General features: G+C 38.6%; 1 protein-coding gene across 2 annotated transcripts; it reads right to left on the bottom strand.

Annotated features, from left to right (window-relative positions):
* Positions 1 to 300: 300 nt before the first annotated feature.
* On the bottom strand, positions 301 to 22073 carry LOC114842053 (ligand-dependent corepressor-like). Of its 2 annotated transcripts, none has more exons than XM_029127523.3 (7): positions 21919 to 22072; positions 15723 to 15788; positions 15032 to 15111; positions 14685 to 14817; positions 14000 to 14320; positions 13783 to 13903; positions 301 to 6804 (listed from the first exon to the last, which is right to left on the bottom strand). In XM_029127523.3, exons 1-7 carry the CDS (start codon positions 22013 to 22015, stop codon positions 2124 to 2126), a joined length of 5499 nt encoding a protein of 1832 aa, XP_028983356.1. In that variant the 5' UTR covers positions 22016 to 22072; the 3' UTR covers positions 301 to 2123. The 2 variants fall into 2 exon arrangements, with proteins under 2 accessions (XP_028983356.1, XP_028983357.1); XM_029127524.3 differs by lacking the exon at positions 301 to 6804 and adding an exon at positions 11106 to 12653 and having other exon boundaries at positions 21919 to 22073.
* Between the last annotated feature and the right edge of the window lie 463 nt (positions 22074 to 22536).

Here is a 22536-nt window from a genome sequence, read left to right on the forward strand (position 1 = left end):
CGTTTGAGCCATTTCCAGGGTTTGCTCAGTAGGTTGAGCATCGCCCTGGGAAACATAAGCTTAGGGTCAAATGCAGACTGCTGAGATCATAAAAAGCTTCAACTGTTATTATCTTGTGTTGTTTGGCTCAGTCCTCACTTCAAGTACAACAAGGTGTCATGTACATCCATTTATCAATCAGTGGGTGACAAGGCAGGGTTAGGGTTAGGGTTAGGGTCTTTCCAGGGACACTTCGGAATATAGCCACACAATTGACTAAATAACACTTAAAATAGGTACAAACAAACCAAGACCATAAAATTCAAACATGTTTTTTTTTTTATCAAGTCCAGCAAAAATACAAAGTTTATAACGTAAAGATGTGTCATTCTTGGGATTAGCACAAATAAAGCAGTTATTTCTAATATACAAAATGAAAATCTTTAAATAGCAACAGTAAAGAATAAACATGTTCAAGTCTGGTATTTGGTGGGCTGATTTAGGTTCGCTAAACTCATTAGCCTGCATCGAGTTCTTAAATAACAATAAAAACATGACGGACATGTTTTGCATTTACAGATGAAATAACCTCTAAAGATGAAAATTAAGCATTAAAATTAACACTGTGCTAAAACAGGTTTTCGCCTTTAACTTACTCTAATGCAAGTTACTAATGTGGAAGTGAAGAAACTTCACATTGAGAACGTCTACCTGACAGCCAATGACAATAAAAAAACAGAATAAAACTTCACAAATTAGAAGCGTGACTAGACTACCCCAAAATTTCAAATGCAACTTGTTATAATTAAGGGAAGGAATTTGTCACCCTGTAATGTGCCATTAATGCTAATGAGTCCTTAACTGACCCCACGTACATAACTGCTCCACAGTGAAAGCAAGGTAATGACAGTCATCTCAGGTGTGTTTTTCTGTACGGGCAGTAGTAGTGCATGCATAGTCTTGAATGTGGTTAGCATTTACAACATAATGGGGTACGAGTATAGTTCTGGGGTTCACTTCTGGGAAACGTTTCCACCTCTATTGCAAAGCTGCGGCACATTTCTACACATCAACAACGCTGACCACATGCAGACGCAGGTATGTAATCACTGTTACAAGCAGACAACAGAAGGTGCAACGGTGAGAGATGAGTGAACAGGTGACGCAACAGGACTTAAAAAAACAAACACTTAAAACTCCTTTGTGTTATAAATAATACAAGACTGGGTTGGTTGCTTTCAACATCAAACACATGTTTTATCACAAAAAACGGGATGTTAATGCTCTGGGAGAACTGAAATATGAACAAAATGTTCAGGTGAGAAGAAATCAAAAATCTGGATGCCTTGATCGACATGTATAATGTACACAATAGGTATGGGGCACGCACTATGTGGAACGGAAACTATTTGCACACACTCCATGAAACATGAATGCTGACTGCCTCATCAGGAATCAGACGCTGTTACAACGCGAGGACAGGCATCTTCACATTTAGCAAGACATTCTAGCACTTTACACTTCATAAATAAGGCACCTGGTCACAACAGTTACATATTCACACAAAGTTGTGGTTGGAAGACAGGCTGGAGATACAAACGGCCCATTTACGCTTGGTAAAAATGTCAATCAAAGCGGACCTCCCTCAAGTTCAAAGCTTTCAGCGCTACAAATGCAGTAAAACACTATTAACTAAAACAATTATATACAAAAGGAAACAAAAGATGATGGAGAATGTTTGTTTTCTTCATAACTACACTTAAGCCTAATGGTTATTACCCCCACTTTTAAAAAAGGTGTGTGATGGTTATTGTAATCTCCAGCCATGTCACAGCGAGAGTGCTGACACATGAATCCAAACAGCAACTACATCTGCTAGACAGTCTGTAGCCCCACAACACAAAGCAAATGCTCAGCACATTATCCGTCACATTTGCATTGTCATACTGAAGCTTTACAAAAGCATAAATTAATTCCTTCTTCATGTCTTCGCCTACTGAAAAAGATCTCCTCCGAAAAGATTGCCAACAGTACAAAATAGACATCTGTGGTCCTTCTGAATATATTTCAGATAAAACAGAATCACAAAAATTCTCTAAATAAAGATCTCTCTCTCTCGCGCGCGCGCTCTCTGTAGGTCCGTTTTATTTTGAGAGTGATGTCCGTTTGCGCTTAGATGGGGTCTCTAAAAGCTCCTGAGCTCTCCTGGTTGCATTGCGTGGCAACAAAGCTGCCTGGCTTCTTTTCACCGGGGATTTTAAAGCCCCGCTTCTCGTCAGTGTGTGTTCCTCAGCCTTCCTGGCTGTTTTAGGAGATGCATTTTGCGTGGTCACAGACTTGGCTCTCTTTGAAGCCTGACTGGGGCTTCCACATGAAGGGACTGCTGCCTCCATTTTCCGCTGGGATCTTGTTAGTACCTGGTCAGGTGAGGCTGGAACTTTGCCGTCCGTGCTCTGCTGAGGGGTCTCCGCACTGTTCTCTGTAGTTTCACTTAGTGGGCTCAGTGGTGATTCCTTAGTTTGAACTTTTGCAGCATTCATTTTATTTACAGCAGGTCTTTCCATGTCTGCTTTTTGTGATTCAGCAAGTTTTTTAACATCGGCCTTGCTTTTTAATGTATCAGTAGGATTCAGTTCCATGGTTTTGGGCAGCCCTAGTCGTTGAGAGCATCTCTTTGGCACTTCTTTTTTACTTCCATCTCTTGAACATCTACTGCTGCTCTGGGTCCTGACTCCCCTCTCCTGTACAGGATGCTTGGTTTTCTTTTTTCCGCCCAATGCTTTCCTTCTCTCCATTTTTGTGGTAGATGTCTTGATTTGCTTACTAACACGCAGGGGTGATTTCTGTGTTTTCAGAGATGACCTGGCAGTAGACTTTGTGGCGGCCAATCTTTTCATGTTTCCACTTTTTAAGGTTTTCGAGACCTTTTTCAGTCTTGCATTGGTTTGTTGGACTTGCATCTTTTCTCGGATATTGGAGTATTTCCTCAGAATCCTTGCACTAGCTGGATTTTTGGACTTGCCAGAGGATTTCTGGGCTTCGCCTATCAGTATACCGGCTTGGGCAGAGGAGCATGACTTACTCAGAGTCCGAGTAGTACTGGAAAGCTCCCTCCTCTCTTTCCCTTTGACTGCGTTTGCATCTTGCTCCAGTGCTTTAGCAATCAGCTTCTGGCTCTTAGGGTTGCTCTTCACAGGAGAGGCAATGGCAAACTTTTTTAAGTGTTTCTTTAGACGCTCTGCCTGCAGACTTGGAAATACCCCCTGAGAGCTCCCTGAAGTACTAGATGAGCTGTGGAAGCACAGCTGCGTTTCAGACGGAAGACGTGTATTTACCTTCTTGACAATGACAAGGGACTTTGTTTCTGTTGATTCAAGGAACCAACGACAAATGCTGGAGAGATTAAAACTCTTCATGAAAAGCATCTGAACTGGTGAGTACTTCTGGTGCTCTGAGGACTTTGGTTTTCGTGCCCTGCGCTTACTTTTCCATATTGCTGCCTGCCTGTCTGCTTTGCTTTTGTATTTTGGTCCTGGTTGACCCTCTTTGTCCATTTGCACCCAACCTTTCTGCATTTTGTCATACTTTATGTTTAGATTTGTAATAAGTTGCTGGCTTTCGTCTCCAGTCAGAGTCTCCAAAAACTTGTTTGTTTGTTTTGGGGGCTCAGGTTTGGGTGTAATGGGTAAACTCTGGGCCAAAACAGGTGCAACAGACACTGTAGAGGATTTCCCCTGAGCTTTTGCTATCTTCTCAGACAATGCTCTTGTTGGGGGCACTGAGTCACTCTGTCTTCCACTTATACCACTGGAAACAGGTGCAATTGAGCTTTGTGATCTTAATGCTAGTTTCTTGTTGAAAGCTGGTGTTGGCTGAGTAACCGGTTGATTGAGCATTTCACTCTTACTAGTCTCATTCCTTAATGGCATTCGTGTATGTCTGTCGGGCACAGACGAACTGTTGTCGTGCTCAGTTGTAGTCTTGTCTTCTAAAGATGCTACATTTGGCTTCTCTAATGAAGCAACCTCACTTGCTTCAGTGTCCTTTCTAAGAATGCGTTTACTTCTTAATGACGTTTGTGCTTGCATTTCAGTCTTAACAGGACTTTGATTTTCTAGTGCATTTGATACCCCACCAAGAGGTTCCTGGTTCTCATTCTTACTGTTGTCTACAGCCTTCGCAGACCTCAACTTCTGCTTGGTCTGCGTCCTACTTTCTACTTCAGTTTTCTGTGTTTCGTCTATTTTTATATATTCTACTGGCTCAGAATTTTCTATGCTTAATTTCACAGTTGTCTCAAGGTGTTGTTGAGACTGTTCAGAGACTGCAGTGGGAGTTGCATTGATTACAGGAGGAGACATATTAGGAATATTAGAGGGAAGAGGGACAGGAAGGGGTTCCTCTGTAGGTAGACAAGTATTGGCAGCAGTTGGTTTTGGGGGTAAAATAGAGGGGAGGTCATTTAAACTAGGTGAAGAGAGAGGGTTTATAGTTGATTTTTGGCTGGCCGATCTGAGCTGTCGTGTAGATTCGGTGGCCTGACGTTGATCAGGAGACTGATCAGTTTGGACAGACAATGTGTCCTGATCTCTCTGTACTCGCTTTTGTTTCGGGATTTGTTTGGACCGGGGTACTGGAGGTACTGGGCTTGATGGTGTATCAGAAGACTGTTCCATCACTTGATCAGTCACAGTATTAGTGTCAAGTGATTTAATAGATAAATCTGTTTCAGAAAGAGATTTTTCTACATTTTTGTTTTCAATGGTTGAATCATCATGACTAGCATTAAGTAGACTTTCATTAGGAGATGTGTTGCTGTTACCTGACCTACGACGTAAACTTCTGTCTGAGGCCGATATAGGTCTACCATTAACATAACCCACTATTACGGGTTCTGTTTGTCTTAATCGTTTTGGCATTGAAATGGGGGTACCTTTTTTTCTACGCCATGGGGGCAATTCCTTCAACAGCGCATCAAGTGTCTTTGAAGACACATCAAAATCCCTTTTCTCTTCAGTCTCTAATGACACAAAACTATAAACTGATTCAGACGATGTAAGTTCTGGTTCTTTTTCCAAGGACTCATCAGTTGCATCATGTAAATTTTCTTTAACATCAAAGTGTGAATTTTCTTTAACTTCAAAGCTGTCAGAGTGTATCTGTGGTTCTGGCTCTGGTTCCTGTGATTGTTTGTCTTGTAATTCCTCCTTTCTATTTTCCCCTGTCTCCTCCACTACTTGGTTTACTGCAGATGGGGAAGATGGAATGCTATCCTGTTGAAGAATCGGTTGAGTTTTGTGCACGTTTTCCGATGAAAGGTGGGGCTCAGCGTCTTGTAGTATAGTTCTCTCTAATGGGTTAAGATTGGTTTCTATCACTATTTGACCAGTACGATCACTGTCTACTTGTGGCTCAGGTTTGTCCTGTAGGCCTGCTTCATATGAAACATGAGCAACACTTTCTTCACTTTGTGTTGTCCTCTCTAAATCTGCACCTGTATCCAGTTCTAAAGTGTTTATATTTGTTTCATTGTTCTCTTCTAGGGACCTCATTGAAGCTGGAGAAGACTGACTCTTGTTCTGACACTGGTCTGTCTGACTAGTTTCAACTATAACATCTACTTCACTATCAGCAACCTCAACCATGTCTCCTGTTCCTGGAATAATACTTTCATCAGACTGTTCAGTGGGCATTTGTTGATGCATCGTTTCCCTGCATGATCCCACAAAAGGCATGTCAACAGGTGGTACACCTTCAGGCTTTGAAAGTATTTGTTTTGGAGTGACCAGTGTGGTAAGTTCTGGCATTGGATTAGGACAGTTGCCCCTCCCAGCCAAGGTACGAACGGTTTTCAACTCCCAGATTTCATCTGAGTACATGTGTCCTCTTGTGCTTTTTCTGGCATTGCGGCGTGGGACCATGCTGCGATGTTGTTCTTTGAAGCACTCAGTAATTGGTTTGTCAATAAAAACAATATCACAGTGACCAAGATCAGGGTCAGTCATTCCTCTACAGACAGAGTCTCTAGTGCGATCAGTGGAAGACCTGATGGTCTTCCTTGCAGTTCGTGGAGAGTTCGGAGTCACATGGAATGCTGTTTTTTCTTTGGAATGCTCAAGAGTCTCTCTCTGCCTGGCCTGATACGTGTGACTAGCCTGATGGTGTTTTTTCACAGTAGAGCTGAGTCTAGCACTATGAGTCTCTGTTCTGTTGGACAGGTTTAAGTTACCATGTCTGTTGTCCAAAGGGTAAGACTGCTTTGTAAGAGAGGCATTGAGCACACATGACAACTTCTTACGATCAGCAACATTGCTGGCCATGATTTTCATCTTAAGCGGTGCATGATCACTGTGACGGTTGTTCTCTGTGTCCACTGGATTTTCAGTGGGAGGGACCAAAGCAAGGTTACTTCCTGACCTAGGACTGCGAAGATCCAAACCACAGGCAGCAGTAACAGACGTTTTTAGTGACATTGCATTTTCTGGAACGGGATTCAATGCAGAGCTGCTTGGACTAGAAAGGGACATATTATGCAATTCTTTCTTGGGAGTAGATTCGGAAAGAGGCTTTAGCTCAGGGTTAGACTTCTCAGGTGTAACTGCAAGAGATTTTGCAGTGGAACAAGAAGTTTCATGGATCCCAGTTGTAGAGTTAGCAGTTTGATGTGTATTAGAAGATGCAAGTGCTTTGACCTCTGTTTGTAGAAAACCAATGGCATCTACTATCTGCCTCTGATGGTGGGGGCAGAGTTTGGCCATGAACTGTTCCAGCGTGGAGGTGGACTGCAGGTCTTTTGCCTTTGCAACACGTAACCCTGGAGACTCACTGAAAGAGGTAAAAAAAAAAACCACAAATAAAACAGATGTAATTGTGCAGTAGTGTGTAAATATTATACATTTACAGAAAACAGTTTCTTGTTTAAGTGAAATTTTCAAATATCACTAAGTCTATTTATTCAATTTGTGATTTTAAAAAGGTGAATGCTTCAAAGAGTGAACTTGACCAATTACATAATTACAACAATAGTGGTGTTTTTTCATACAAGATACATGAAGTTTTATACATGCACAGAACATTTATTAATAATGGACAACTTTAAAACAAGTCAAACATGTTTATCTCAAGCAAATACAAACAAGGGCAAAATCATCAACTGTTTCATCTTCTTAGTGATTATTGCAACAACATATGATAAATTAACCAGTAAAAAAATCTAAATCAAACAAACATATGCAAAATTAGTTATCATGATACCTGTTATGTGCCAGTGCACGATTAAAAGTTAACCATGGGGAACTGGATGTTTCGTTTTTGGCTAAGGTTGTGTCAGTGAGGTAGGTCGATTACAAAATGCTCCAATACAGTTGGAGTATTTATACCGTCACAATATGCCAAAATATATTTATATTACAACTCTTTAAGGTTTGTTTTGTTAATTAAGTCAGCAAGTCATCCCTAAGTTGCATTTTAGCGTTTTAGGATAAACATGCACTGAAATATAAAACCACGTCTACATTCCTGAGGTGATTTGTCACAAGGCTGTGGCCAGTAATGAAAAAGAGAAATGGATGTGCTGGCAAGTGCAGGATGAAAATATAATTAGAAAAATAAGATGTTTTGTTGACTGATATTTTCTCAAATTTGTCTGATAATAAGCAACTAGCACTAAAGATGTCCTACTATTATTACTAGTACTAAATTTAAGCAGCTTAGTGTTATTTTATTAAAGCTGAAATCTGTTGCCTGTCAACACAACATTTGATAAGTGACAGTTTCAATGTAAAATTGAATTTTAAATGGATCAGGAAGGTAACTTGAATGTAGATACTAATATATATATATATATATATATATATATATATATATATATATATATATATATATATATATATATATATGAATCAATCAATCAATCAATAAGACTGAATATAGATGTTTTAGCACTGAAGTGAAAGGCAGGAAAGCTGTAAATGTCAAGACCAGTACATATGCACTGCAGTTACAAAAACATACAGTGAAAAGATGAATAAGATTTTCTTTAGCACTACAGACAATGACATTGATACACAGCATGGCAAAATTTCCCAAATGTAATGTTTAGAGATTAAAAAATACATTTTAGAGTTTAAAAAAATAACATTTGCTGCACATGAAACCTGACCTAACTTTTTGCTAAGCTCATTAAGTTCACACTCCTGCTTGCAAGGTCTAAGGAGTAAAGTGAAGTACCTGAAAAACAAGTGACAAGTGTTTTATCCCTGAGGGTTTCGCTCTCATTTTAACTATACACTGCAGTAAGAAACTGACAGAATACTGAGACTTTTTTCTTCCAGAGCAATAAAATAGTCAGACAAGCAGGAATAATAACAATAACAATATTTACCCACAACACAGGGGGATTTGTGAAATAATCTAAAATGCTCATAAACCTTCAGAAAACCAATAACTGAATATTGAAGTAGCATAGAGATGTTCAGGTTGACAAATTAGTATACATCTACGTTGCTGGCTTAGCAAGAAGTGCACCAACAACTTAGTATTTTCAGTAAAATATCCTCTAAGATAAACTTTACCATACACCACTAACTTGTGATTGACACATATTTTAGTTCAAACATGCAAAAATACACCCACTGTCATTCCTTTATACATATATTCATCAACAGCAATACTCTTTAGTCATTAGAGGATTCTCACCACTTGCTAGGATTAAAGGGGACACTCACTTTTTTTAACATCTCATTAAAAAAGATTAAATATACATCCCAACCATTATATACTTATACCTTTAAAAGACTTACTTTGATCCTATTACAGTCATTTACATTCATGCTTACATAAGTGTTTAAAAATATATTACTGAATATTGTGAATTAACTCCAAACATATTAGATTCAGTAGGTTTGTAAGAGGAAGTAAACTCTGCTCCCAAGTTAGGAATAAAAATATTTCTTAAAGCAGCCAGGATGAGCCTTCTGAACGCCCCACAGTGAAACAGAAAACAACAAACAATTGAGATTAAGAAAACAAACAGGGCAAAGTAGAATTAGTTACTACGGTACACTACAGTATTTACACACAGTTAAACTTACATAAACTCCACTTAGTTCTTTACGTAAGGTACGTATCTTTAATCCTATACCTTTATGATCAACGGAGGTTCAATATGTTTGCCACTACTAACTTCGAGAACACTAAGAGTAGGATGTGAAATATTTCTAGATGAGGTAGTGAACCATTAGTTGTCCTTCATGCCCTAAATAAGAAAATACATTTTTTTGGGATGTTTGTCGATCCGACAATTTTTTACTGAAGTGAATCAGTCACTAGATTTGACTTTAATCGGTCTTGTGTTTCTTAGAGAATAAATAAAATAAATAAAGGTATACAAGCAAAACTAAGTCTTTGAAGTTTAACCAAGTATTTCAATTGCTCCAGTGTAATAACATTCACATGTTCTTGAACTATATGTATCTACTTCCACTATTTTATACATTAAATAAACATGTTTATAAAATATAAAGCTGTAGGTGTACAGGTTGTTTTATCAAAACATCCATGTTCATCCTAAATAATATTGTGTGTATCTGAAAGGCTCTACAGGTGTGCTATAATGCACAATGAGGTGTAACGGTCTAATGAATGAGGCAGAAAAGAAAACAGCTTTGACTGCAAAGTCCGTCAGGCAACAATGGTACATACAGTAAAATCATCCGGAGCAAGTCTTCAGTATAGTTTTACCTTTAACACGCTGGGATATTAATTGTGTTAAGTCTGGTCAAGCCATTTCTCTTTAAATTAAAAACACTTAAAGACAAATTACTGTATTATGTGACGCCTCATTTTCAGTTATTGTTGCCTTCCTAGTCTGTGTCTGTGGATTGGGAATTCATTGCACCAGTAGATGACATAATGATTTATGACATCCAAGCTATGTTGAAAAAGCTTTTAGTCAGCATGTAAATTAAGCTCCATGTGCTAACAAGTTTCTGCTTTAAAAAAAAAAAAAGTTAGTGCTTTGAAAAGTAACAAAACTGCAAGTGGAATTCATTTACACTTGTGTAAATATGTACTTTGTTACCTTAAGAATGCATTTTCTAAAATATCTGATATTTTAGATATATAATAAGAGTCTAGCTACTGCACTTTGTGACTGAATAAAACATTACAACAAATTAAATTCTTAAAAACCAAACTAGTTTGGTCAGTTTACCTGAAAAGATATATCTATATCATGTTCATATCTGTATACCACATGCACACACGCACACATACTACATTATCTATGTAAATGCTTACTAGGTTTTTGCATCACTGACAATGAAAAAAATGTATTTCTTGTGTCCAACACAAAGAAATCCCAGAGAAAATACAAGCCCTAAATCACAGAGAACTGACTTCAGCTCAAGGCTTAGACCAGGTCTGAAATGCTACAGACACCTTTTAAAAAGGTATGTTATAAAGTCTTCCGAGAATAGGACACATCTACTGCCTTGCCAAGGTATAAATACCTGTTGACCTTTCGCAATTGGTAGGATACAACCATGACTGTAAATGTATTTTAGTGAGCGTTTATCTAACAGACGAATACAGGGTGTCACAAAGTTTTCAAATATTAACAAATAATATCTGAAAAGGCTGACACACATTTGTCAAGTCAACACATTTGTCAAAACCTTGCAGCCAAAGGTGCAGACCTTTGGCTGCAAGGTTTTAGGTTTTGCCACAGATTCTCAAATGGATTTAGGTCTGCACTTTGAGGGGGCCTTTCTAGCAGATGAATAGATCCATTGTAGTTGGTTTGTTGCACAACAATTACGTGTAACGTGTGTTGGTCTATCATATGAAATCCCAATAAAATAATTTATGTTTGTGGTTATAAATGTGACAAAATGTGGAAATATTCCAAGAGGTAAAAAAGCTTTTGCAAGACACTACATTTTTTGTAGGGCATCCTGAAATTTAAGTTTCTCCTCATCAGAGGTGACGTATGAGGCAATTATTTACTTATATTATATATATATATATATATATATATATATATATATATATATATATATATATATATATATATATATATATATATATATATATATATATATATATATATATATATATATCTATATATATATATATATATATGAATTGACAGGAGTAAAATGAAGTGTGAACGGATCACACCATTATAAAAGAATTAAACTCATATTTGGATGAGAAAGCTTGAAATTAATAAATAGATCAAAATCAAATCAGTCATAACAACAAACTTCAATTCCCAGTGTCCAATTTGGTCATAGACTGTGTACTTGCAAAACAGTGACAAACTTTCACTGCCATCCATAGATACCAAACATGCTTAAAATGCTTTTAGCTTTACTTGCAGCACAAACAAGCAGAAATTAATAAACACAGTACAACAATATATAGAATATCAAATTAAATTTCAGTTCTTATAATGTGCTAATGTGCCTTCTTGTCACTATATTTATACTAAGGAGACAGTGCTTTAATGCGTATTAATATTTAAAGAAAGGGGTTTAAAAGTTAATAAATATGGGTTGTTTGATTTCAATATTACATAAAATCATTGCATTTTTATTCAAAAGCAAGTCAGCTGCTTTCACTGACAATTTGTCTCATGTAACTTATTAGTGTGGATATCGCTCATTTATTGGGAATCATTCCCATTCTCTTCGGATGCACCATCTCCTTTCTCAGAAACAGTGTGCTGGACTTTTTGGAATTCTTTCTTCTCAGGGGACTGTGAAACCCCCTGCTCCTCAACCTGGTTAACCAGCTTCAGCTTCTTTTTAGGGGGATGTTTTAAGGTCCCAAGTCGCTCTTTAACTTTGTATTCCAAGGTGCTGTGTGGAATCCCATAGATTGACTGGGCTTTAGACACACTCATTTTCCCACCCATTACCACTAGTATAGCCTCTTCCAGCAGTTCAGTGTTGTACTGTCGATATCTCCCACGTTTTTTCCTTGGCTGCTTGTTACCCAGTTCTGACTCTGAATCCAAACTGTCATTTCCCCCCAAGGCTTGGCGATCTGTGTCATAAGGCCAGAAGTCCTTATCCAACCCAGAGTTATTAAGACCTCCACTGTACTTTTTCTGAATTGGTCTGGGGAGAATGGAAAACAGTTTCTTTTCAAGGCTGTTCTTACAAATTGAACCTGAATAGTCGCTGGACAGGGAATCGCATGATGGATCTGTTCCTGTGGTCAAAACTCGCACCTGTGGAATCTTGAGATCAAAAGATGAGGAATGAGAAATTGAAAGGCTGTCATCCCTGCAGGTCTCCTGGAGGTTTCCTTTCTCAAAGGCAAGTGGTTTTGTCAAAAGTCCGCTGGCTTCCAGCAACCTAGGTATGTCTTTAAGGTGCTCACTAGTCATAGTATTGGTTTTCAGCTTAAGTAGGGCTCCAAAATGAGTTTTAGAATTCCAGGAAGCGGACTCATTTCTAAAGAGGTCAGTGGGTCTGGAGATGTGGTTATGGCTGAGAGGTGACTCTGGGTCGCTTTCCATATCCGCCTCCTCTTTGATGTGCAGCGAGTATGCAAGAGACGAGGAAGGTTTATAACGGGTGGAGTGGCCGATATTCTCCCTCCTCCTCCCATTCTGTAGGCTCCTCATAAACAGCCCGACTTGTCCATCAGCTCTCAAGGATCGCCTGATTGGATGGAAGGAAATTGGTGTAAGCAGAGCTTGCACAGTGCTTTTTCTCTTTTCTAAAAGGAGGATGGGTTGGGGAGGGGAGGATGTTGGCCACTCCTTTATTATATGACCTTGCTTGGGTAACATCACTGTCTTAGAATGACTGAGCGGTTGTGTGTGAGAATCTAGAAAACAAAAAACGCTCAAGTTTGACATTTTTATTTCCTTCTTTTGATGATTTTTTTCTGCAACATAACAAATGGGAAACAAAAGAAAACAAAAAATAAACAAAGAAACAATGAAAACAAAAACAAAGAAAACTGCATTTACTTGAGTGCCCTTGAGTCTTAATGCTCCTGTGGCTCAAAAGCATTGCCAGGAATATTTGTCAGTCATTTTAGTAAGGCACCATGGCATTAAACTGTCAAACAAGGAACAATAATTTTGCCATAACAAATGACTAATGCAAATAAGGCTCTTGATAATATGTATGTGACGTTACCACTGAACAAGCACAGCAATAAAAGAGTAAGCCAGAAGAGGGTTGAGTGTACCAGAATTAAAACTTGACCGACTTAAATGTGATGACAAAGAAAAGGTTTTTACTAAACAAAGTACGCTGAAGGAACGTAATCAAATCAAACGTTGTGACAGAGATGTGAAATTCATACTCTTGGGGTGTGTTGTATGACATTAAAAGTTACAATTTCCTAATGCATAGTTGTTATGCTATTATTTTATTATGAATTGTTTCTCAAGCAGGGTGGCAAATGCTTTGCCGGACAAACCTCAGCCCCTCGCAAATTAACAAGATGCTACTACATTTAATCACTACCTAATGATATCAGGGACCATTAAGACCATAAATAATCAGGAGGAGGTCTTTCCATTAAACACTGATAATACATTTAGGCAGCATGACACCTACAGCATCAGCTTGTATAACAGCTGTTTATAACACACTGATGAGCCGAGGAGGCCCAGTTTCAGGACTGAAATTTCATGCCTCAGCTGATGACCATGCATTGATTCTGCTACTGGTAATTGGTCCAACCGTTGTTGCTGCCATGCCAAACTACAGCGTAAGACATCCTCAAAATGCTACCGCTTAAAGGTTGGAGAAGAAACAAAGAAACGTAACTTACCCCTTCAGTGTGGATGTGGCTGGAGAAATGCTGTGACTATGGACAGGCTGGCTGCTGCTGCTGCTGCTGCTGCTGCTGCTGCTACAGCGACTCTTCTTAATGGATAAGTCAAGAACTCCATCTGTTAAAAATAAATAAATAATAAAAAAAAAGAGACCACCAGTTTTCACCAGGCATATAAACAGGCAGGCTTAGACATGTTTATATTTCACACTACCTTGTTCACAAGACTCAGCCGGCGCCTTCTTGATGGTAAGGTCAAGAGGAGTATCCTGGTCAGCCATGAGGAGCTTGCTAAGAACAGGGTTCTGGTTTTGGGCAGGTCCACTCAGTGTGGCAGCAGGACTGGAGGAAGTAGGAGCCCCAGTAAGCACGAGTGGAGCCGTCCAGCTTTGGTCAGAGCAGGGCTGGGTATCTGAGCAACTGTCCTGAGGAGAGCTAGTTTTTGAGGTATATTCGGCAGCAAACTGTCGGATCATTCTCTGAAGGATGTCTCGAGCCACTAGTGGAATGTGTGGGTCTGTAAAATTTGGCACATCTGGATGGGGAAAAAAAAAGGCTGCTAAATAAGGTCTGCATTTCACACTGAATCTCTCAATATTATTTAGTAAACCCCCATAAGAACCTCTCAGTATAATAGCCAGCACTGTCACACTGATTTGCATTATATAAACAGCTTATGCTGTTATTACCATCAGTATTGATAACAACACCAACCCCTTAAAAAGGATAATAGAAATAAGTAGAACAAAGACAAAAAGAATAAATAATGACATCATCACAATGTAAATAAAACATAACTAACCAAGCCAAACCTGCAGGGAAGCCACACACACAAAGCTAATTAATAGCACAACAGGCTGTACTGATGCACAGGGTCCATTGAGTCTTTATAAACTCACCTTTTCTGCTGAGAACGGCACTGAGAAATTCCTCAGCTTGTTTCTCTAGTCTGCTGATTGTAGACTGATCTTTAACCAAGGGATGTTTTGTTTTATCTTCAAGCCCTTTGTTGTTCAAGTTAATCAAATGTTCCTGAAGAATAACAAAACAATTTAATGATCAGCTTTCAGATCTAAATATCGCGTAATGGGCAGATGGAATTTTCTCCCACATATTTATAACACACATCCCTCTTTTTGAAATTACATTTCAGACTTGGACAATGGCAATTCACCATCACAACCCAGTAGCTGAATTAAATGTTTTCGAGACAACGTGCAGAAATAAACAAAGCAAATACACTTGCCTTTACTTTGTCTCGTCTCAAACAGCAGAAAAGACAGTTTTCATCAAATGACCAGTCTGACACTGTTATAGGCCCGAAGTCTGTGGACATAAAGGACATAAAAAATGTTTAAGCAATGTCTTTACAGTTACTGTTTTAAATGACAAGTATAACTAATAATAAAAATAAATATTGGAAGAGTGTGGCCGATTCTCTTGACAAACAACTATTGTCAAGCATTGCATTTAGGATGCGTCATGAATAATAGATGTGGTTTTATCCTATAATGTCTAGAGTATATCAAGTTCATACATTCTTCATACAGGTTCGATTTCAGATAGGCTTACTTCATAACTGCTACTTGACAGCCCACTCATTGGAAACATAATGAAAATAAAAGCTCAAAATAAAGGCCACTATTGTCTAAACAGCATCATGCATTGTAAAAATGCCTCAAAGACACTGCTGGCTTTACATTGACGCCACTCCATCCAAAACACCAACTTTGTAGGAACACAAGGCATCTTCTCTTCTGCACCCAGAGGGGCTGTCTTGTACAGTGAATGTCGAGGGGTACCAGATGGTACAATGCAGCAGCTTTGTCATAATGAGCAAATAACAAATTATGCTCCGCCCACACAATTCTCATTAGTCTTGACTTTATTATCATACATCCACATTTATGTTAAATAAAATTCGCTGATATACTTACCCTTAAATATTTTTAGGTCTTTTACCAACTCTGGACCAAACAGACCTTCGAGAATGCTCTCAAACCCTGAGGAAGTAGAATTATGCTCAATAAATGTTGCTGCTAAAAGAATTTGAACACAGAGTCGAAAAACAAATCGCTTTTTGAAAGGAAATCTGCCTAGGAGCTTACATTAAAGTGTGACAATGGATCACAATCATAGTCAGCTCTACTGTACAATAAAAACATTTCATGTGTCTTATCCATACACCCTTCTTTGCTTTTCCGTTTCATCTCGACAACTCATGTATGCAATCCCCCGCTTGTTTAAACACACATCAGCTTTCAGCACAGGTTCTTACTTTAACAGCAGATGCGTATACTCCATCCTCCTGTTGCCAGGCAACTAAAGTGCCTACCAAGTTGGGAGTGACTGCATGTTGTAACATCAAAAAGAAACAGAGGCAGTTGATGATGCCGAACTATCCAATATGACGTTGCTAGGAATTCAACCAAAATCTTGACATGTTGCAGGTATTTTACCAGCACAGTTTGCAATAGCAAAACATCCCATAACAAAAACACACAATATGGATCCTACAGTTCCTAGTGTTTAAGGTGTTGTGTAATGCGCAATATAGGACTTCACTCACAATAAAATAATATGCAAGTGTGCTTAATGCCACAGGGTCATTATAACAAAGTCACTATTGACATTTTGATGTCATATTTGACATCAAGTGCTTAACTGGTCATAGGTTAACATCTGTTAAATGAAGTAAACTGTAAATGATAGTGTGCACTCTTCAACATGTCCTCGCTACTAAAAAAGACTAGCAATGACAAAGAAACCTATCGGAATTCAAAAAAGCTATTTAAGACATTAATACTATTAAAAATGACATTAACCAATACCTGAATTCTAACTGTACAACATGTAAATGCCTACTTACAGCATGTCCTCAATAGATAACAAGTGAGAAAATTATCAGCCTTTACCATCCACTCCCTTCCTAAAGAGTGAATTCAATAAAAGCTGTCATCTGTTCAAATGCCCTTGCTCTGCTTTCCTACAACTTCCCACCCACTTTTCAACAGCCAAACATAAAGCGAGGAGGGGGTGAAACACAGTCTTGCCTATAGCTGCAACATGAGTCTTTTCTGGGTTAGTGCACAGGACTTGAGCTGGAGCTATCCAATCCCATTTCTGAAATATTTCAGAGGCGGGGGGGAAAGTAGGTCATCCACTTTTGTTTGACAGAGCTGAAACTACTCTTCAGGAACTCAGTTTAGGGCATTTAAAAATACTACTATAAAGTATACCATTGAAGATGTGTTAACAGTGGCAAGATGATGTCAGTGTGACAGCTTGACGTAATGGCTGTTGAAGCATTACCTCAAAAACAGGATCTAAACGTAGATGTAAATGCTTCTTTCATGTGCATTGGATAAAATATTAATCATATGAGGTTACAAAGGCAAGCTATCTTCTATCTAATCTCTTGACAATATGAGAATAAGCAAACTGCCTACTAATAAAATCTCTTAAGGTAGGCATTTCATGTATATACATTTATAGCTCAGTGCCTAATATCCACTGAGTAATTTGTAATTTGTCTGATGCCTGGTTGCGGATGAACTAACTGAGGCAACATTGTAATTGTAAACATTTCCACAAAACACTAGCAGTCACTCAGCCTTTTAATGCTGCTAACTTGCTGACAGGAGAGAAATTCTTCTTGGTCAAGTGAGATTTGCATCGTTACGTACACTGCATGAATTTCTGTCTAAATTTAGGTTGGTCTCATTTTGAGCCTGGTGAGAATTTAATGAGGTCTATGGACTACTACATGTAAAACAGTGGACATTTCAAGAATAATTGCCTGTACTGCAATATTAAAAACACCAATACTTAGTGTTTAACTAAAGGATGTAAATAACTCTGCTTGTGACATATTTCAGAAATTACTTGTGTTGAGCATTGGTCGTAAAACATAACCATGAAACTTTCTAGAAGGTCTTTTCAAAGAGCTTGTGGACGCTCACAGTGAGTAACAACTCTGCCTAATCTGCCTTAGCCTTCTTCTGACCTACATCTCTAGCCAATCAGGAGGACAAAAAGAGAGGATAGATTTTGTGTGTAACACCCTTGTCCTTGCCACAAGCATTTACAAAGAGAAATCCCACAGATCGTGGAACAGATTAACTTCTCTAAATCCTAAACTTAACCTATGCTGTACATCACCACGAACAGAACATAAAGATTTAAACGTAATTGCTAGAGCTATTCACTAGATAGTTTGGCAGCAGCTAAATGGGTGATGTAGGCACTGTTAACACTGTCTAAATATACTGTGCAGTTATGTGGTCAGTGCTTGGTCAGGTAAAAAATACCACAATCAGTTCACGTCACACATTTTTTTCCTTGCTTTAAATTTACATTCTGTATTTACTGATGATTGTTGCTGACTTCCCCGACATTAGACATTTTTACAGTTGTTTGTCGTGAGGTAATTTCTAAGAAACCTGTATTTTAACTGGTATATGAACGGTAGTGTAGTATTCATGAACCTCAAATGAGGTTGCGATGAGGATGACGCCAAGCACACTCCCAAAATCTCCAGAGTCTTACAATCAAAGCATTTGCCCAGAGCAAAACAACATGATACAGTTTCCAGAGTCTAAGCAAGATCATCTGTAACAAAAGTGAATACATTACGCTTCAGAGCTTATCATTCAATTTTAACAGGCAACCACAGCATAGACAGCACATTCTGAATGTAAATTAATATTTAATACCGCAATGCTTAAAATCTTTCCAGCAGTCTTGGATATGACATTAATATGTTGCATTAATATCAATCGAGTAAAAGCCTGTCAAGTGTTAGAAATACATCCACAGGTTTTTTATCAATTTATCTTTTCTTCAACACAAAGACAGTACACATTTGATAACAGCAACATCTACCTGATATTCCTGTGCTCGACCACCCCTTCATCTGCTACTGCAGTGATGAAGGTGCACAGTCCTGCATCAACCTTCATTCAACCCTCTCCTCCCAACTACTGTACATATGTTTCAAAGAGTGATGACAAGTTTATGTGCAGTAAAAACAAGTCCAGCTAAAACCAGCAACTTTAGGAGTAAAGACTGAATTGTGTTTTGAAATTATATCCATGTTCGGACTGTGATTTTCATGAGTCTGTAATTTTGCAGGAAGAGGGTCACGGATATCCCCCAGCAATGCTCTAAAGTGGTCTGATGGCTCAGGGCAGAGGATGAGTGCAGACATGACAACGATGCACAAATTACTCGAGCTACATGCCTATTTTCATTCCCACCCAGGCAGTTACATCGAAACAAAGCCATCGAAAAACTATTTACTGCATACAGCTGATTTTGCAAGTTAGGAAATGTTTTGCCAAAAGCTCATCAGGCGACAGATAATGGGGCAAGTTTCAAATATAAATCAAGGCCAATGTCAATGTTGACATGAATAACTGGCATTCCAGAAATGTTTAATATTTAAGTGTTAGCTAGTGCTTTTTAAGTCCAAACTCCCCAAATACAGCCAGAATACACATTTTCAGCCACACAGTTTGCATCTGGGGGCTGATGACCACGAACGCATGTACAGGCAGACATACAGACAATTGTTACTGCTGTTCTATGGAACAATTGCTCTTGTCTCTGGCCTGCAGTTTCACAGCTCACATTAAATACACAAAGACAAAATGTCCATTTCAGCGTGAGCAGGGTGGTGGTGGCGTGCAGCACTCTCCTCCAAAAAGCCAAACAAAAGTATGTCCTTGTTGTCATGGATAGAATATGCTATTCTGCAAACTGACGCTGTTGTCATGTACTCTGCAGCGTCACAATTACAGCCCTAACACAAGGGACATTTGTCAGTCAGCAAGGAAAACTGCCTAAACCAACCTCCATCCTGGGACAGAAAACTATTATCCTCTCCCCATTATCTTTTCAATGATGAGCACAGAGATCACCCAGCAATGTCGTTTCTTTGCTGAATTGTTTGTTTTGCATTAGTCAGACAGACAGATAATGTTAACCAACATCAATAAAAGAGCTACTCAATACAGAAAATCTTATTATGTTCTATCACAAGATTTAGAGCAGTGGACCAAAACTCACGGATGTGTGAATGACTAGGCTTTAGTTGGTGTTGTCATTTTGCTACACTTCATTTAGTTTGGTTATTTTCTAAACGACTATTAGGAAGACAAGATAATTTAACTAATTTTAAAATAAAATAAAATAAATTTTGAAAAAAATTTAACCTAAAACCACCACAACACTTTTGTAGAAACACTGTACTGTCACATTCAGTATTTTGCTTCAAGAAACTTCATGCGCACTCATTAAAATGTGTAATATTTATAGGAAATATGTAAATTGTGTGAAATAAGACCTATAAAGGCAGAATCACTGATTTGATTTACTGTGACATTTTGAGATTTTCAGCAATTTCATTTTCAGCAATGTCACAAAATGTCTGCCTGGTTTAAAATTGGTTTGTGTGTTTTTTTTAATTATGTTTCAGAATGTTGTTTTAATTTTAAGCGTAATTCACCAGGAGGAATATTGCATGCTCATTTATGTGGAAAAACATAGAACGAAAACTTGATGTATTGGTTTGAGGATATTTGACTCAAAATTAAAATTTACAAGCTGTTTTCTATCCATCAAAGTAGCACTTAGTCCTGCATATCAGAACAACCAAATCAAGCCTACAAGGTATGTCTAAATATCATTTATGAGGAATAAGACTATATTTTTCTGATTAAGCAGCAGCGTATTGTTATAGCAATGATAAAGGTAAATTAACATAATACCAGTACTAAACACAAAAAAATATCAGAACGACAAGACTGGGATCAGTTTTAAAGCAAGACTTTTATGACCTATTAATTATGAGTTCTCAAAACCTTACAATTATTCTCATGGTATCTTATCTGTTAAATGTCTAAATAAACTCTCCGGTCACATTTCCAAAATCATTGCAACATCCACTCGTGCATTTGTGATCACTCATGACTGCGGTTTCATAAATGTTTGAGCCGTTTCATGGAGACGGGAGTTGTTGCTATGTATGATCTAGCATGCTTTCACCATTGTTGTTATAATTAAACTCTAAGAAAAGCTAAGCTGTGTCCTGCATCTGAAAATAGGTTTTAGCTGGTGTTGGATGAATGATCAAGCAATCAAGTCAATAGTAACCATCTGTAGAGACATATACTGACTATTAACATCTACTTGCATGTTTAATAAATGTCAACCTTGTTGTGTTGCTGGAGAAAAAGTTAGAGGATCACAGACCATAAATGTTTGTACCAAACTTCAAAGCTTTGACCTTTGACAAAAATATGTATCTAAAAGTGGGCACAAATAGACCATTAAGCAATATACCCACACAAGCATCAAAAAACCTTTTCCAGTTGAATCGCTGACAGCAGATTACGTCCTTTTCAGTCTGATCCTATTGCTCCATCTTCAACCTAGCTATAATATCACAAAATTATAGTTCAGTGCCCACTCCCACCACACCCTAATGCTCCATTCCCACAACACAATGAGCTTTAACAACCGCCTTGTGAAACCACTAATCGTTGAGTCCAAGTCTAGGAAACTAACTACTGCTAGACACTGGAGAAGTTAATTAAGAGTATCACGAAAACGGAAGCTGCCTCAGTGGTGGGGTCTCCGCCACTTCCTCGATGCAGTAAAAGCGCGTCCACGGGAGGTGGTTTACAAAAAGCAAAGAAGCCCGTGTTAAGTGAAAACATCCAGCACACACATATGTTGCCCTCCCCCATCCTAAATACAGTACCGTCACGCGGGAGCGCGCATTTCAGCAAACAGGGTCTGTTGGCCGACGCAACGCCTAGTGACACTCCCTTTAAAACTAGCACGGTGCCTTTTAAGCAAACTAACGCTAGGCCAACGAATAAGTGTACGCAATAAATAAAGGTAGAATTAAGCGGCCACCGAGCACAACAACCAATGCGACGCGGCCACGAAACGCAACGTTTAGCGACATGCTCGGGCCGCGAGAAGGAAACAGTTGAGGACAAAAAAGTCACTCGCAGATGCCCCGAGCGAGTCCGGTAATAGATGCTTATTTACACCGATACCGGGCGCGCAGAGGCTAAATTCGGGCTGTAGAACTGTACAGTGTGCAACTGGCAATGCGCTTACCTACACAGTTAATGAGTTTATGTCGCCACGAGTCAAGTTCCTGCCGAAAGCCGCGCCTGTCGATTGTGCATTGCTGCCTTTTACACTGACTCGCCATTTTCTATCGCTCTTGTGTGGCGGGCACCAGCACGGGAAGAGGAAGCGCTCGGTCGCGTGAACGCGCGCGCTCAGGTAGAAGAGGAAATCGCTTCGGAGGGACACACGCGCAGGTTCGAGTCTGAGAGAAAAGCGCAGCAAATAGTCACAGTACAAAGAACGTCAGTGTAATAAAAAAAAAGCGTGCACATTAATACGGAACGACGTTTAATAATTGAATGAAGTAACACTTTAAATATATTTTTATTTGATTTAATAATGTGTTGACGGCTTTATTTTATTAGAAATATCAGTAACTGTGAAGCACAGATTTATTTTATCATAGGATGAGTTCCCTCAGCCCCTTTAACTGTTAAAATAGTGTTTCAATATTTTATTTGGTATCACCATCAGGTAAGACTTTCTGTGCGTCCCCTCGCTAATGTTATGAAATATTAAATTACTTATTACATACACAATGACTTCATGTGCACGGCTGTTGTTTTTAAGAATGAGAGGAAATGTGCTGCATAAAGACAGCAG

This window comes from Betta splendens, chromosome 15 (genome assembly GCF_900634795.4).
Source record: "Betta splendens chromosome 15, fBetSpl5.4, whole genome shotgun sequence".
NCBI lineage: Eukaryota > Metazoa > Chordata > Actinopteri > Anabantiformes > Osphronemidae > Betta > Betta splendens.

Coding starts and splice junctions, on each gene's coding strand:
- LOC114842053 (XM_029127523.3), bottom strand. CDS start 22,015: ATGGCGAGTCAGTGTAAAAGGCAGCAATGCACAATCGACAGGCGCGGC. Junction 14,818..15,031: donor TGAGACGAGACAAAGTAAAG/GCAAGTGTATTT, acceptor GTTATTCTTCAG/GAACATTTGATTAACTTGAA. Junction 14,321..14,684: donor TGCCGTTCTCAGCAGAAAAG/GTGAGTTTATAA, acceptor TTCCCCATCCAG/ATGTGCCAAATTTTACAGAC.